The sequence below is a fragment of the Capra hircus genome, chromosome 18 (genome assembly GCF_001704415.2).
Source record: "Capra hircus breed San Clemente chromosome 18, ASM170441v1, whole genome shotgun sequence".
In the NCBI taxonomy this organism is placed as follows: domain Eukaryota; kingdom Metazoa; phylum Chordata; class Mammalia; order Artiodactyla; family Bovidae; genus Capra; species Capra hircus.
Window position 1 is genome coordinate 44,950,514 of NC_030825.1, and position 17,359 is coordinate 44,967,872.

Sequence of the window (17,359 nt, forward strand, 5' to 3'; positions counted from 1 at the left end):
CCCAGGCCAGCTGCCATCTGGGAGCTGGGGTGCGCATGGGTGGCAGGGTGTGGTTCTTCCACCCCACCACACCCTAGCCTCACATGAGATCTATTCCAGGGGCTCCGAGGAGGTTAGGTGGGCAAGAATGAACCAACTGATAGCGGCTGACACGCAGGCACCCGCACAGCACAGGATGCTCCTCAGAGCCACAAGGGGCGGTATCTGAGCCTGGAGCCACTGGCCTGGGCTCAGCTCCGGGCTTTTTCTTGGGCAAATCACTTCCCTGTGCCTCAGTCTGCCCACCTGCAGCATGGGGATGATCAGAGTCCTACCTTATAACATAAATAAAATGTCTCTTCAAGTGAGGTGCTGGGTGTCGAGTGCTTTGCACAGCACCTGGCACACAGGAAGCCTCAAAAGGTGCCAGCTGGTGGTCCAGGGGTTAGGAATTCACCTTCCAATGCATCGGACGTGGACTCAATCCCTGGTCAGAGAACTAAGATTCCACATGTGCGTGTTCAGTTGCTCAGTCGTGTCTGGCTCTGTGCAACCCTATGGACTGGAGCCCACCAGGCTCCTCTGTCCATGGGGTTTCCCAGGCAAGAATGCTGGTCCGGGCCTTGGCCTTGAACCTCCATCTTCAGAGTTGCTTATAAGCCACTTGGTCTGTGGCAGTTGTCAGGCAGCAGGCATCTTCACGTCCATGCTGTTAGTTAGGCATTGTACCCCCATTTTACAGATGAAGCAGCTGAGGCTCACAAAAGTAACTTCCCGGGGGGCGAGGGGGCATATAGGGGTGGGCTGGGGATAGAATTTGGATATGCCTGACTGGACACTTTTCCCATCAACCCAGGTAACTTCTCTCCGTGGGGCCGAGAGAAAGAGGGTGGTGAAAGCAGCCAGGACAAAGAGCCCAAAGACACATCAGTGAGCCATAATTTAACACCACGGAAGGCCAGCCTCTCCTGTAAATGAGGGGCCTGCCAGCCGTCCCACCCAGAGTCCTTCCGTCAGTGACCAGAGAGGAGGGCGAGGGTGGTGACTCCCACAGAGCCCGCCAAGAATGACCGCAGTCACTACAGAGGCCGGAACCCACGCTGCTAAACACACCCCTGAGGCCGTAAGCATGGTGTGACATTTCTAAAATAGTTCCATGGCCATCAAATGCCAAGTAAGTCCTCTCTGCTAAAGGCTTTAATAAGACCGGGAAGTAGTTTATCAGTGCAGGATCTACCTCAGAGCACTGGAAATGTCACTAGAATTAAAGTGTGCTTGTTCCAAAATTACGAACTAATGACTTGTCCCTCGGGAGATGCGAGGTGCACAACCCAGCCCCGGCCTCCAAAGCATCCGGAGTGTCAGCAGCTGTGAGGGATGTCACAGGGAGGAGTGGATACGGTTCCTGGGCATCCAGGATTTATTCTTCTGCCAGCTGCGGGTTACAGAAGGGCCGGGCATGTTACTTCATAAAAACAAGAAGAGATGGGGACTTCTCTGGTGGCCCACTGGCTAAGACTCTGTGCTCCCAGTGCAGCCGGCCTGGGGTCAATTCCCAGTCAGGGAACTTGGTCCCACAGGCTGCAACTAAGAGTTCGCATGCTGCAACTGACAGGTCCTGCATGACGAAACTAAAGATTCCACATGCCATAAGGGAGATCCCGCCTGCCGCAACTAAGACCCGGCACTGCCAAATAAACACATAAATTTTTTAAAATAAATTAAAAAAAAAAAAACAAGAAGAGGTGGCTGTGAACTGGCAGGACACAGGCCCTCATGCTCCAAGTGTGCGGCCGGGCCGGGCACTGGGCCAGGGCTGCCAACAGAGCTGCTGGCCCGCCCGCCCCCAGGTCTCCCAAGGGTTGGTACCGATGCCAGTTGACAGCCCTCAGATCTTCGCCTCTGGCTCAGCTCTCTCCCACCGGCACCTGCCTCAAACTCAACACACCACAAACAAGTCCCTCAACTGCCACAGCACTGGCGCCCTCTCAGTGACACAACACCCAGAGCTAATCAGGACAAAAACCCAGAGTCACCTTCAACTGTGCCCTTCACTCGGGTATCAAGGCCAGTTCCTCTCAGGAGCGTTCTGTTTGCCTGCCCTTTACTTTCAACTCTGCCGCCTACCCGCCACCCTACCCCCCCAGCCACCTGGACCCTGCAGCAGCCTCCTAACTGACAGCCTGCTCCCATTCCTGCCCCATGACTTAAAAAAATGCAAACCTGATCCCACCACTTTCCTGGTTCTACTGTCTCAAGACAAAGTCTGGGCAGACAGCACGGGCCGCCCGGCCCCTGCCCGTCTCTCTGACCAACTTCAGGGGCCACTTCCACAGTCTGTGTCCCTAGGGTGGCCACACGGAGCCACCAAGCTTTCTCATCTCCAGCCTTTCAACAAGTGGCCCCTTGGCCTGGATCACGCTCTCCCTCCCCTCCGGCTCTACACTGCCCCCAGCCTCAGGAGCCAATCCGTGCTCACCCTCAGGCCACAGTGTGGCCAAGCCCCAAGACTAGATGAGCGCGGTCTCCCAGACAGACGGTGAACTTGACGAACGGCCTTAGGGTCAGACGGGAGGCAGCCACACACCTCGCAGTCAGGGGATGATGTGGCAAAGGCCCTGCCTCTCCTCTCTCCTACCTTCACGGTAAGTGCAGCCATATCACAAATAAAACAGGTTTTAGTGCTATCCAAGAGCAACTCGACAGCTTAGGAAAACTGGCAACAATCAGCGCTGAAGGGGCTCTTCTGGGACCCAAATGGAGGCACCTCGCCCTGCTGTGACCCCACAGAAAGAACACGGCAGGTAGGGGCTACCAGTACCAGCCAGGGAATAAAGCAGGCAACATAAGACCCATAGGAAGGAGGCCAACGAGTCAAGACATACATGTGATGTGAGGAAAGCATGTTTACCTTTTGGGTAATGGAATTATGTGTGATGTCTATTTTTATCCCTTTCACTATTGACTTCAACTGAGCTATGTAAGTTTGGCTCCTTTATGGTAGAATTTCTTTTTTAAAAAAGTTCTAAATAAAGAAAGCAAGAAATACAATTGACATTCAATGACTGTGCCCTTCTGGAAAAACAGACCAACTGACAAAAAGAACAAAGCAGAAGAGGCTGAGAGAAGAGTTTCTAGGGACCAGCTTGTCTGAGGGGCTCCCTGAGACAGGGTGGGTGGGAACAGCGGGGTCTCTCCCTTTCCTGGGCTGAGCACAACAAACAGCCACAAGCCATACTCACCACTCCACGATCTCCGGATGAAGAATGGTATTGTTGACATTGAACCTACAGAGAGAAAACAAGTCCATTAGTTCAATGGTCTACTCATCTCCCAGCAAGAAATACTTCATTCAAGACATATCAAGAGGGCTTCCCGGGTGGCTCAGTGGTAAAGAATCCACCTGCCAATGCAGGAGACACAGGTTTGATCCCTGATCCGGGAAGATCCCACATCCTCCGGAGCAGCTAAGCCTGTGTGTCACGACTATTAAACCTATGCTCTAGAGCCCGGGAGCTACAGCTAGCGAGCCTAAGTGTCCTAGAGCACATGCTCTGCAGCAAGAGAAGCCACCGTAATGAGGAGTCCGTGCACCACAACTAGAGAGTAGCTCCCGCTAGCCACAGCTGGAGAAAAGCCTGTGCAGCAACAAAGACACACCACAGCCAAAAATCAGCAAATAAGTGAGTAAAAGACGCGTCAAGAGAAGATCTGATCAAGAGAACTTTAACTTCATCACTCTCTGGACAACAGCAGGCCTGCTGCCCACTTCCTGCAGCAGACGTGGCAGCTCAGGCCACGCTCTCCAGGCGCAGTCAGCTAGAGAACAAGCTGCCTGGCTGCAGAACGCCATCTGCCACCCTCACAGACAGGTAGCATAGCCGCTTCCATCACATGTACCAACATATATATAACAGAAGTCCCAGAAGAAAAGGAGAGTGATAGTGAAGCAGAATATTTGAAAATATCATGGCCAAAACCTTTCCCAATTTAATGAAAAAACACCAGTGTTAATTTCCATAATGCTTAATGAATTCCAAGTAGGATAAACTCAAAGAGATCCACACCCAGACACATAATCAAATTGTCAAAAGAAAATCTTAAAAGCAGTAAGAGAAAATAAATGTATCACATACAAAGGATCTTCAATAAGATTAATGGCCGATTTCTCATCAGAAACTATGGAGGCCAGAAGACAAAATACAAGATGACAGAGAGAGAAAAAAAAAATCTGTCAATCAAGATTCCATATCCAGCAAAGCTATGCTTCAGAAACGAGAGAAATTAAAACAGCTCCAGATAAATGACAACTGAGAGGATTCATCACGGGAAGATCTAGCCTACAAGAAATATCAAAAGGGATCTTTCAGACTTTAGTGAAAGGAGTTACTAGAGAGTGACCAGGATCCAGATGAGAAGAAAAAAGGCAGGGGTAAAGTTAATTACATAGGTAAGTATAGAAACAGTGTAAATGCATTATTTGTTTTTAAGTCCTAGTTTTCTCCTATCTGATTTAAAGGACAGTTGCATAAAGCAACAATTATAAACCTGTGTAGATCACCACAAGATGTATAAAGATGCAATCTGCATGCAATAACAGCACAAAGGAAGAGAGCATAGTTTCTGTGTACTATTGAAACCAGCTGCTATTAATGTAAACTATATTATTATAAGCTTAAGAGGTCATTTGTAATCCTCTGGGTAACCACTGAGAAAATAACTAAAATATACAGAAAGCAAAATAAAAAAGGACTCAAAACTGAATAGTGCAAAAACCTCAAACACAAAGAATGAGAGTAATGGAAAAACTGAGAAATAAAAACAATATATGACACACAAAACTAAAAACAAAATGGCATAAAAAAGGTCTTCCTTGTCAGTAACTTAGATGTAAATGGATTAAAATTTCTAATTATAAGACTAGGATTGACAGAATAGATGCAAAAAATAACTATATGCCCTAAAGGGATACGTTAGACTCGAAGACACAAGATGAAAGGGAAAGGATAGGAAAAGATGTATTATGCAAACAGAAACCAATACATCCATAGACTGGAATATTTTTCAGCCATAAAAATGAGCAAAGTACTGATTCATGCTACAATATGGATGAATTCTGAAAACACAGTAAGTGAATGAAGCCAGATATAGAAGGCCATGTATTGCAGGATTCCATTTATATCAAATGCTAACGTAGGCAAATCTACAAAGACAGAAAGTAGATTAGTGGTGGGCAAGGGAATGATTGCTAATGGATATAGGGTTTCTTTATGGATGACGAAAATATTTTAAAGTTGACTGTGATGATGATTGCACAAATCTATATACATACAAAAAGCATTCAATTCTATAGTTTAAGTGAGTCAATTGGAAGGTATATGAATTATATCCTGACAAAGCTGTTTTTAAAAACGTACTGAATATATACACAATTAATTTTATTACATACAAATTTTATTCTAGTAAAACTGATTTATAAAACTTGTCAGAACAGAAATGGAAACAGATAAATCAACAAGAATGGTTTGAGATTTTCACATACCTCTTCTGAGAACAGAATAAGCAAACAGAGAAATCAGTAAAGATGCAGAGGATGTGAACAATACAATTAATCAACTTAACTTCATTGACATACACAGAACATTACAGCCTACGTGCTGTTGACTATGCTCTCTTTAAGTACACATGAAACATTTATTATAATGAACATATGTAGAAAGTTTTAACAAATTTCAAAGGGCTGAAACACAGAGAACATTCACTGATTACAACAGAATTAAACTAGAAATCAGTAACAGAAAGAAAAATATAAAATCAAAAATCGAGAATTAAGCAATAAACTTCTAAATATCTACTCTTCAAAGAAGAGATAATAATAAAATTAGAAAATAAAAACATGAAATATCATAACTGGTGAACTGCAGCTAAAGCAGTACTTAGAGGAAAATTTAAAGCTCTAAATGTAGATAGTAGAAAAGAACAATTGAAAACCAGTGGTCCAAGCTTCTATCCCAGAAATGCCTTCTTTCTCAAGAAGCTAGAGAAAGAACAAACAAAATGTAAAGAGATCAGAAACTTTTCAAAGCGAAAATCAATGAAATAGAAAGCAAACACATAATTGAGAAAAACCAAGCTGTTCTTTGGTAAAATGAACATAACTGGAAAGGGAGCCCGAGAAACAAAAAGATCAGGTTGGGGCAAATCCCTGACACTGGTGTCACATATGACTCAGAGCTCAAGCTGTCAGTGAGACAGCTGGGGAAGTGCAGTGTAGCCCAGCACAATGTATGGGCCTCAGCAGAGAAGCCTTGGCAGGCCTCCGACCCTTGGGATTCTGAGTCCTGCTCCATCTCAAGCTAGGAGGTTGCACACAGGGCATGCAGGATTGTGACCAATCAGGAATTCTCCGGGGCCTCAATGACCGGTGTTTGAAAGCACCTATCTAATGCCTTGGTTGTGTAGCTAGTAACCCACTCCTGGCTGAAGAAGGGAAAGGGGAGAGGAGCGAGAAGGAGGCACTAGCAGGCTGAGAGGTTTCCACAGTATGAAAGCTTTCAGGATCCCTAACTAGAAAAATAAGACTACTTTCTGGGAAGCGAAGCAAAATGTTGCAGAATCAAGCCCTACTTGTGAAATATCAAAGCAACCACAGACAGCCAATGCGGCGCAGAGTGAAGAACAGAGAAGCACATGACATAAATAAAGACGGCAATGGAGACTCCGTCTCCCATTGCGCCAAATGTCACTTCGATGCTGGGAAAAGCAAGGGCCTATCTCTTCAAAAGCCAAACATGCCAATAAAATCTCACATAACAAAACATACATACACATACACACGTGCTCACACACACATGTGAACAGCAAGGTGACCCAGCACAAAGACCCAGATGCAAACACACAGACACACTCAGGCAGGCTTTTGCTTAGCAAAGAGGCACACGCAGACACACAGACAGATGCATACTCACAGCCATGGGCAAATACACACAGACACACAAAGGCGTACACTCAGACTAACAAAGGTCCAAATATACACACATACTGAAATACACAGATTCGCACACAGGCGCACTCAGACACAAAAACACTCAGAGAAACACACTCAGACACACACATAAGAGTCCAAAAGACATTCACTAAAGTATCAATTTTTAACTCAGGGTCATGAAATTGGAACGCTCCTTGCTTTTGCCTCTGTGCTAGTTAGACCTTTCTATAAGGAATATGTAATTATTATGTTAAAAAAAAATGTCCACCAGAGTCCTTGAGGGTGAGGAGTATCCTAGAAGCAGAGGATACCTCCCTGGTGGGCTCCACCTGTGGGCTAGATGATGCAAGTGAGCAGTAGGGGCCCAGCCAGCCCCGCCCCAGCCCCCAGACTCCTCCCTACAGTTTCCAACTTGAGGATGGAGAGCAGGCCCCGAACAGGCCTCCCACTCCACCAACTCTCGGGGCTGGGACGGGCTCTTGCCTCTTCAGGAGACTCATGGAAATTCCACAAGCCGTAACCAGAACCTCAATCTGAACTGCTGCCTTGATACGTAAGTTAACAGGAGCCAGAAAGCCACTGGTCCCCACATCACAGACTGGCGTTTTATTGTTACTGTCAAGTTTTAATAATGTCCTTCTACTTCTTGGGTTTAAAAATTCACATCTCTGAACATTAATATTCCTGCATTAATGACCCCCGAATTCAGCAATTTCATATTTAACTACTTATTTAAATGGAATTAATTTGTAACCGATTGTCTTCAAGTACGCAAGGCAATTTAAGTAAATGCCAAAAGATAAGAAATATGCTTATCCACAACGACCAGCTGATATAAAATATCGACCATATTTCTCTGTCAGACAATGGCATGAAACAAAGCGCTCTGTACTCATGGCCCCCGCCCGGGGCTCCCGGGCAGCCTGCCTGCCTCAGAAGCAACGGTCTCCAGCCAAGAAGGTGGCCCCCCCACCACAGATAATCTCGTTCCCTTAACAGCTGGGGTCTGTTTCTCAGGAAAATCAAGTCTGCCCTCTCAGATTGCTAACACAGACTTACCATGTCTGCCTTGGCGCCCAGGGTGCAGGAACCCTCTAGGGCAGGCCACAGTGGTATGTGCGGCCCACGGGAAGAAGCCGTGTTTATTGCAGGGCTGTCCTCTCCACACACCAGCCTTGGCCCTGCCCTCACCAGCACCTGGCAATGAACGCTGGGCCCTCTCCTGTGTCCAGAACCCCCGCGGGGCCTGCTTCTCCTATACCTTCGTGGGAGCCATGGCCTGGGCCGGAGTCCAGCTCAGCAGGAGGCCTGCCCCCACCCTGCTCCCTTCAGCCCAGCACAGCACACCCTCCTCCCCAGGAAGGACAGAGCCCCACCTTGCTTTAGCCTCTGCATTAAGAGTTCTCTACATGAGCATGTCATAATTATGTAACAAAACAAAACAAAACAAAACAAAGCCCACCAGAGCCCATGAGGGTGGGGAGTGTCCCAGAAGCAGAGGGTACCTCCCTGATGAGTCCCAGGGGCCCCAGGCCATGGGGAGATCCCAGCACACGTCTACTACCCCCAACCCGCCTCTGCCTCCCTGAGCCCGGTCCTCTGCCAATGCCACCACTGTGATGCCTGCACAAACCCTGCTGTGGGCCGCAGGTGGCCTGGCCCTGACCTGGGAAGGCTGAGGGAGGCCTAAAGGCTCCCAGGATCAAACCCACAGCCCCCCACCCCCATCCCTACAAGGTGACAGGCCCGAGGCAGGCAACCCTGAGGAGCCACACCTGGAGACAAGGTCATAGGCCGACCACTCGGCTAGACCAGGGCCAGGAGGCTCGGGCAAGGGTGGACAGGTGAGGCTTCCGCCGCAAGCTCCCTCCTACCCCAAGTCAAGGGGTCAAGGTGGCAGCGGGTGGCCCATTAGGACAAATTGAGAGGCCAGATCCTGAACTTCTGCCAGAGGTCAAATAAGGATCTAAGGTGGGAGGGTTTACAGAGAAGTTCAAAATGGTTAAAAACAAAATTCCAGGAATGAGCCACTTCATTAGGGCGGTGAGAAGTGACCGAGGATAGAAGCAGCTTAATACTGGAAACTAGGACGACAGCAAGATTCATCTTGCTTAGGAAACAGGCTATTATTATCCCCAAAAACAGCTGGAGAGGCTCACAGCAGGCAGGTGAACTCGGTCACTGAGCTTTGGAGACAAGGGCCCCTCCAGCCTGGCAACAGGGTCCGAGAGGTGGAGGAACTAGAGTGCTGGCAGTGGGCTGGACTGCACCCAGACCCCAGGAAGATGAACATGACTTTTCCACAGGGAAGGCACTGGCAGGGGACCCGAGGTCGGTGACCACGGCGTGTGGGGTGAGGGCACCCAAATGGAGCAACCCCCTGAGGGCAGAGCTACATGAAGGGTGCCACACTGGGGTGTGGGGCCCAGAGGGAGGTGTGAGGGGACAGGACAAGGGTGAGCACTGCAGGTGGGCCTGGGGACCCCAAGGCAGGGAGGGCTCTCACCTGCAGCCAAGTCAGAAAACTCTGCTGCCACGTGGGCATGGGCATGAATCCCCTCAGCGTGGGGGTGGCACTCAGCCCGGCAGTGAGGGGCCTGGGGAGTAGCCCATAGTCAGCCTGTCTGGACTGGACCATGGGTTGGAGAGGGCCCACCTAGTGCCTGAGAGCATGTGCAAAGATAAGGCAGGTCCTGGCTCTCCAAAGAGAGTCCCACGGTGAGGTGGCCAAGCACAGGCTCCTCTGGGCTCTTGGCAGGGACTGTGGGGAATCCGGGGGCAGGAGGGAACAGAGGCTGGGTCTACTCCATGGAGGGAGGGGTTGGTCCACAGCGGGAATCCTCCCAGGGAGAGTGGGGAGGGGGCCTCAGCTTTCACTGCTCATTGACAGTGATGATGTTGCTAGGGTCCCCTGCCTCTCCCCCTAGAAAACTTTAGGGAGTAGCCAGGAGCCACTCCAGCCTTACCACCTGTGCCCAGGATGCTAAGGAGGCAATCTCCACAGCAGAGACCTCGGCTCAGGGGCTGGGCAAGCAAAGAGCCCACAGCCGAGAAGCCCGACAGCTCACTGACATCAGGGAATCCTGTCATCAGAGATTGTGAAGTCCACTGGCCCACTACACAGCTAGGGAAACTGAGGCTTGCAGAGGCACTGGGGCATGATGGGGTTTGCTCATGGGTAACTGTTTACTAAGCACTGGCTCCATGCCAGGCTCTGGATGAGTGGGGTCTCATTTCATCACGTGGCAAGCCCTCCCTCCTCCCAGCTTGGGGCCCTCCCCACGAGGGAGTGACCCACGCTGAGGCCAGAGGGGCCAGCCCGCGGGACCAGAGATATTCCATGGTGCTGGCAGAGGCAGGTGAACAGGGCATGGGAGCTCTGGCATCGGGCGGCGCTGGGGGAGCAGGGGAGGCTTGGGACGGGAAGCAGCCAGCTGCGCCCGCACTAACCCTCTCAAGGGCCCGGGGAAGAGACGGCGGCTCCGCGGCCAGCATCTCAATGAGCTGGGCTAATCACCGCTGGTGTGGGAGGAAGGCCGCTCTGGGGAACTCCCGAGAGGATGCGGAGATTCGTGCAATGAAAAGCAGCAAACCTGATACCCGCTCCCCCGACCCCGCCGCTCTCATCGTTGGGGGAAGTGATACATATTTATGAGCTCATAATCCCTGCTAATCACCTGACATCACACATACGCACACACTCCCATGGCTTGGGCTCATACATAGTTATAAGGCACTTCCTCTGCCGCTGCCGTGGTCCACCAAAGGACGACAGGGGACGCCCTGGTGCAGAGCACGGGAGGTGCAGGAGGGGCTGGGGCCCGAGGAACAGGCCAGCGACCCGGCCACACTCGGCAGCCCCGAGGGGTAGGTGCTCTCCTCAAGGGCTTGCTTGCTGCAGCCTAGGGCCCCACAGATACCCCCGTGCCAGGGCCGGCCAGCAGCCAGCCCAGAGACACAAGGGTGGCTGGCTGGCCACATTCTTTGGGGAGCCAGGGTGTGAGGGTGGTAAGGCGGGCTCTCTGTGCCCAACATCTGCCCTCCTGTGTGTAGAGGCCTAAAGAGGGGAGCAGGGCTCCAGGGCCCTGCCTGGGGCTACACTGCGAGTGAGGGCAGGAAAGGCAGGGGCCCCTGCCCAGGACTGGGGCAGCAGGCGGCACAGAAGAAACCTGTGAGCCAGACTGGGGGAGGTTCATCAGCCAGGAGTGAGCGGAGGGGGCTGATAAGAATGAAGAGAAGACCACAGGTCAGAGCAGGTCCCTGGAGGGAAAACAGCCGCCCACTGCGTGTGCTCCGCCCCGAGTGTGCACAGCCCCAAGTGTGCACGGCCCCCTGAGCGTGCCCGGAGGCCAGGGCTCCCTAAGCACTCGGTCGCTGGTGCTTTGATGATGGAGCTCCATGGGGAAGTAGCATCAGTCCTTAAAGTCAAACTTGAACTGAATGTAAGAAAATTTTTTTTCTAAGCATTTCCTCAAAAATACCAAATTGAGCCCCTTTCTATAAATATCCTCCTGGTTTTTGTTTTTTCTTTTTAACATTTTGGCCATGCTCTGCGGCATGTGGGATCTAGCTCCCTGATCAGGGACAGAACCCATGCCCTCTGCGCTGGAAGCAGGGAGTCTTAACCAATGGACCGCCAAGGGAAGTCCCCTGCTTGTGTGTTCTGCGTCTAGTTTATATAAATAGACTGGGTCAGGCCTGCGGGGAAAGATGTGAGCTGATGGAGTAGGAAGACGGTTCCTGGGGCCCCAGGACTCACTTGCTGATGCCCTCGAAGGAGGCCTCCCTGCAGATGCTGCCGCTGTCGGTGTTGACGCCGCGCTGGGGAGAGAGACGGAGAGTGAGGGCAAAGGCCTGCCACACGGGGCCTTGTGGGACTGGGTAAGGACCGGGAGCCCCCACCCTGGCCCAGCCAACCCATCCCTTCCTGAAAGGCCAGGCCCCAGCAGAAGGGCAACCCTCCTTTCTTCGCTGTAGCTTGAAAAGCAGAGGAAACCAAGGTCTCCTCAGTCCAAGCACTTTGCTGACCCCGGCTCGGGCTGCCTGGGACCACCTCCGACCACAAGCCCCCGCCCCCAAGCCTGGCCCATCTCCCTTGCACACGTGTGTGTGCACAAACACTCCTCACAGACAGTGTCCCGAGAACACTGTCAAATCTGACCCTGCCAGAGATGCCGGTGTGACCCGAATCGGGAGGGATGGGACTTTCCTGGTGACGCTGGGACTCTGCTACATTCCTCTCCTTTCCCTAATTGTAAGGAGACTCCAAGTAGAACTCAGACGGGGAAGGAGAGAAAACAAAAGACTCAGAGGAAAATGTGCTGTCCCCAGAGAGGCCAGGCCTTTTAAATCCCCCTTTAATTCTCCCTCAAGACCTTCAGGTGGATGTCTGATTGCGTCCCTCCAAATAAAACACACTGGACCCCCCCTGTGACCACAATCTTAACTTCTCTTCTCAGCCATCAAAACAGCAGCGTGGAAAAAAGAGACCATGCGAAGTGCTAACAAAAATAACCTAGAAAAAGCTGTTCCTGTAAAAATCAATTAACAAAGGAGAGAAGGGTCACTTTCTGTACACTCTTCATATTGGAAGCTCCCCAAGGCTGAAGAAGCGCATAAAGGCAGGCTTCTTCTCGGAGCCGTTTCACAGCCCCAGCATTCCCACCCCGCTGGGGGGCACTGTGCACTCCTGCCAGCCGCAGGCTGCCGCAGGTCCTCTATCATTCGGCCCCCCGGGTCCAAAATCTGATGCCACACAGCCCAGCACCTTCATGGGCTGATGCGAAGGGTGTGTTTTTCCAAATTCTATCAACAATGAGGGAGACACAGGGTGGAAGCAAATTGATAAACAAACCCTGAGAGCTCAACCTGACCCAACTACATCCTCTAGTCGGGTTTTAACTCTTGGAGCACGCACGGCGCCTCGTCCACAGTTGCCTCAGGACAGGACGCGGCCCAAGGCAACTGGAGAACAGAGGGTGTGATCCTGGACTCGACTGGTAACCCAGACCGAGGTGTCGCTACTGATCACCAGTGATTGCTGTTCTCGGGTTTCCATCCCACCCCAGGGCCCTGACCTCTGCAGAGTCAAGCGGCTCCCCAGAGCCCCTCTCCATACACAGACGCTGCCTGGTCCTTCAACACCAGCCACTTACCAAAGTGAGGAGCACAGAGGGGCTCCGGGATGTCAGAACACTGGCGATCTGAAAGGTCAGAAAGAAAACATCCACTTTAGTGCCACCGCATGAAGCCTAATGGAGGTGACGTACCGGGGTTATTAAGGGCTGACAACTCACACTGATGAAGCACATCCTTCAAACGGGAACCTTACAGAGAATAAGGACTTCAGAAAGCCACGGAGCTATCAGGGGGCAGAGAAGGGTTCAAGCTTAAACCTGGCATGCTTCCCCATGTGCTGCCCAGCTTCTGGGACCCACATGGACCCCAACTCCAAACAGCCAGACCCACCTACCTGCCAAGGGCAGCACCTCTGTTCATTTGCCTGGTTCCTTGCAAAAGACCCATTCCAGCCAGCTCTTAGGCACCAGACCCACCTGGCTCTGGTCCCCTGGGTGGACACCCGCCTCCCAGCCCCCATTCATCTCCTTGACCACATGGACTCAGCCACTCCCGACCCCACATCCTTGCACTCCATCCCCTCCATGGCCCACTCAGGCCCTTGGTTGCTGGCTGCTTCCAAACCAACCCCCTTGAACCACCCACCCCCATCCCTGCCATGTAGGCTCATCCCCATGCCTCTGCCTGGGCTCTCACCACTGCCTGGCACACTTTCCCCCATCTTAGCTGCTTCTGCAATTTGTACTCAAAACTTAGGTCCCTGCCCCCCTCCCAGGCAGAGCGGTTCACTCCCTCCTCTACTGCCCCCTAACAGCCCTCATTCCCCTGGCAACATGCCCATCACACTGCATCGGCCATGACATCCAAGGTGCCTGCCACTCTAGTGGGACCACCTGCTTCCTCTCCTGGCTCCACCCCAGTCCACTCTGCATCTTGGCCACGGCAGCTCCCACTGTATTTGAGCCCCCTCCCCATGCTCCCACCCTAAACTCTGACACTCTGACACAGGGTGAGAGGGATTTGCTTGTTGTTTCAACTGCTTTATGGAGCCATCACTGACATATTCTACACTGCACATTATTTGAAGCTCATGTTTTGATAAGCTTTGACATATGTAATATATATGCTTTTTAATACTGAGAGGCTCCCAGAGAAAATCTGGAAGATACTGAAAACTATAAAAAAAACATAAAATACACCTACAAAACCATCCCCTGAGACTTTTTTACCTCTGCACGTAAAAACAGATCTGTAATGACGTCTGGATCATATGAAGTTACACGCTTCGCTTATTTCCTGTCATTAAATATTCTTCAAACGTGCCATTTTTACCAGTCACTACCGAGGGGGGTGGTAAACGTCCAGGGAGACCTCGATTATGGCCTGCGACAGTCACTGCAGACTCATCTCATGTAACCTCCCATGAAGCTAGTGCTGCAAACTCAGGGTTCACTAGTGAAAAAGCTTAAGGGGTACTTCCTGGTGACCCCAGAACCTGCCTTGAAATGCAGGGGATGTGGGCTCAATCCCTGGTCAGGAAACTAAGATCCCACCCACATGCTGCAGAGCAACAAAGCCCATGACCCATAACTACTGGGCCTGCGCACTCCAGAGCCCTCGCGCCACAGCCAGAGGGTCCATGCACCGCAGAGAAGACTCTGCATGACACGGTGAGGATCCTGTGTGCTGCAACCAAGATCAGATGCAGCCAAATAAAGAAACGCTGCGCGCACACATGCTCAGTTGCTCAGTTGCTCAGTCGATTCCGACTCTCTGACCCCAGGGACTGTAGCCTGCCAGGCTCCTCTGGGATTTCCCAGGCAAGGATTCTTGAGTTGGTTGCCATTTCCTTCTGCAGGGGATCTTCCCGACCCCGGGATCAAACCCACATCTCTTCCCACATCTCTTGCATGGACACGTGGATGCTTTACCACTGAGCCTCCTGGGAAGCCCCAAAATAAACAGTAAAATACAATAAAAAACTTAAGACTTCATCTGCCCAGGTCCACCAGTTAAAAGACAGCAGAGCACAGAGCTGCGCCGTGTCCTAGTCTCTTAACAGAGCTGGCATAGTTTATTTACTCATTCCTCTGTGGGCACTTACATTATTTCTAATGATTATTATAAATCACGACGATGGACATCCTGGTATAGAGTCTTTATTTCTTTAAAATAAATTACCTTAAAAATAAGGCTTTCTTTAAAAAAAAAACAAAACTGATTTAGGGAAACTGCTGTCTGACAAGCCCCACGCTTTGTCAAGATTTTGACGAGTCCCAGATGTGTACCAACAACCCTCCCACCAACGCTCCATCTCCCCAGGCCCTCCTCATTTGCTCAGTAACTGCTCTGAGAATGACTGAAGCCCGGCCCTGGAGCTGCACGCCCCACAGCACGCTGAGTCACTGACACTCCCCAGGCCCTCCTTGAGGAGGGGGTGGCTCATTAGAAGGAACCGGAGCCGTGCTTGTCGGCCCTGCGTGTGTTGTTACGGCGACTGAAGGGTCTACATTCATCAGCGTGGAGCGGGTCTGTCAATTGCTGCGGCAGAGCCAGAGCGCAAGCAGGCACTTGGGGATTGTAGGCGCTATTGTCCTTGGGAGAGGGGAGGAGGATGACAAATGTGCCGGCTGCTGGTTTTCTTCTCAGCTACAACTCAGGATATGCCGGTGGGGGGGTAATGGAGGAAAAGGAGCAGACGGATGGAGGAGGTCTGACGTGGAGGGCCAGGCGTCTGATGGTCCTGGCAGGACAGCGTCTTTTATTGATCACGACCTCTTGAGTGGGCTCTGCTTACTTCTGCGGCTGCGAAACCTCCCCAAGCTGGGCAGTTGCATTCCCCCTTCCCCGTGGAGACCCATTACTGCTACACCCTCATCGGCACACCCTGATTCCACGCCTCTGAAATTAAGGTGGCGGGAGGCAGCTATGCGTCACCAGCCGGAAATGCCACTCCACATACAGGATGACACAGCTCCGGCCACACGGGGCCTCGTTTCCATGGAGCAGCGGTCACTGGGGACCCACCAGCTCTCACAAACCAGTGCTGTTAAACACCCCTGCCTTGCTTCATGCCACAGCACCTGTTTCCCAGGTAGCCTGGCCTCTCTGGCAGGTTGAGGTGGACAGCAAACACAGAATGCTTCAGAGCCCTGTGGACAAGGATCCTTCCCTGGGGACAGCCAGAGGCTTCCCTCTTGCACCCTCGCACCCAAGGCTTCCACCAGGCCTGCTGGCCACTCTTCAAGGGTGACAATCCAGAAAAGGGGGCTGGATGATCCTGGACCAGTGCTGTCAAAATAAGCTCCTCCTGCTCCAGGAAGCTGGGTTCACTGTGCAAAAAGCAAAGCTTTTTAAAAAAAAACCTTTTTCATGGCAGTCTGAAACAGGGCTGCACAACGGTTTTTCAATGCAGCAATGCCTTTAAAATTTTCAAATCGTTCCCAAAATTTAAATGTGGGGAATGACCACAAACAACGCGGATGTGCATCAACTCATGAACTAGGCATCTGGTAACCTGGGGCCAGCGGTCCCACAGAGCGATCAGGGGCACACCACTCCCTGATTCCTTTACCCACTGAGGTGGGGAGACGGGGGCTATCGCCACTGGGCTGCCACCAGGGTCTCTTATATCTGCGTCAGTGACCTTGGCAACACCCATCTGGTGCCACAAAAGAGGACACAAGACTTGCCCCCTGCCAGGCCAGCGCCCATCACCAGGGACACAGCCTCTGCACTGCACCTTGATGGCAATGCCTACCCCTTCTCGAGGTTTTCCTGAGCCCCACCCTCTCAGGGGAGCCACCGTTCACTCGACCTTCTCAATAATTAAACTCAGGATCACTGATAGGAGGAGGGGAACTAGGCAGCCAGGCTTGCTACATCGGCCACCTGCATGTGGTATCGAGTGACAGGCCATGGCCTGGGGTGGGGGCTTCCTGCCTTCTTGCAGAGGAGACAAGTGCCAGCTGCTTCCTGTCTGTGATTTGTGCAGACGGCCAAGGCTGTCTGAGGGCTAGATCGAGCCGAGCTTCATAGAACCGGCCCAACACAAAGGGCTTCCTGTCACTGTCCGTGACAGAGCAGCCCCGGGCACCTCGAGTGCCTCCCAGCTCAGGTGTCTGTACTTTGGTTGGGCTCCAACTCAAGCCACAGAAAATCCAAGGCACTTGGGAGCCTTGTCAGCTCTACAGGCGTGTCCAGCAGCACCTGCTCACTTCTGACAGGGCACAGGCGGGGGTGGAGGGTGCGCCTCTGGGGTCCACAGGCTCTAATGTCACATCCAAGTCTGGTACTCCACACTGGTGGGGCTGC

The 17,359-nt window shown here is 51.6% G+C and overlaps 1 protein-coding gene across 1 annotated transcript in view; it reads right to left on the bottom strand.

The window, feature by feature from the left end:
* Positions 1 to 17,359, bottom strand: part of PEPD (peptidase D) — a 118,301-nt gene that overhangs the window by 81,564 nt on the left and 19,378 nt on the right. The window contains exons 5-7 of the mRNA XM_018062280.1: positions 13,123 to 13,170; positions 11,727 to 11,788; positions 3,222 to 3,266 (exon numbers count right to left, since the gene is read on the bottom strand). Of these exons, the coding sequence (XP_017917769.1) occupies positions 3,222 to 3,266; positions 11,727 to 11,788; positions 13,123 to 13,170 (155 nt within the window). The remainder of the gene's footprint in view (positions 1 to 3,221; positions 3,267 to 11,726; positions 11,789 to 13,122; positions 13,171 to 17,359) is intronic.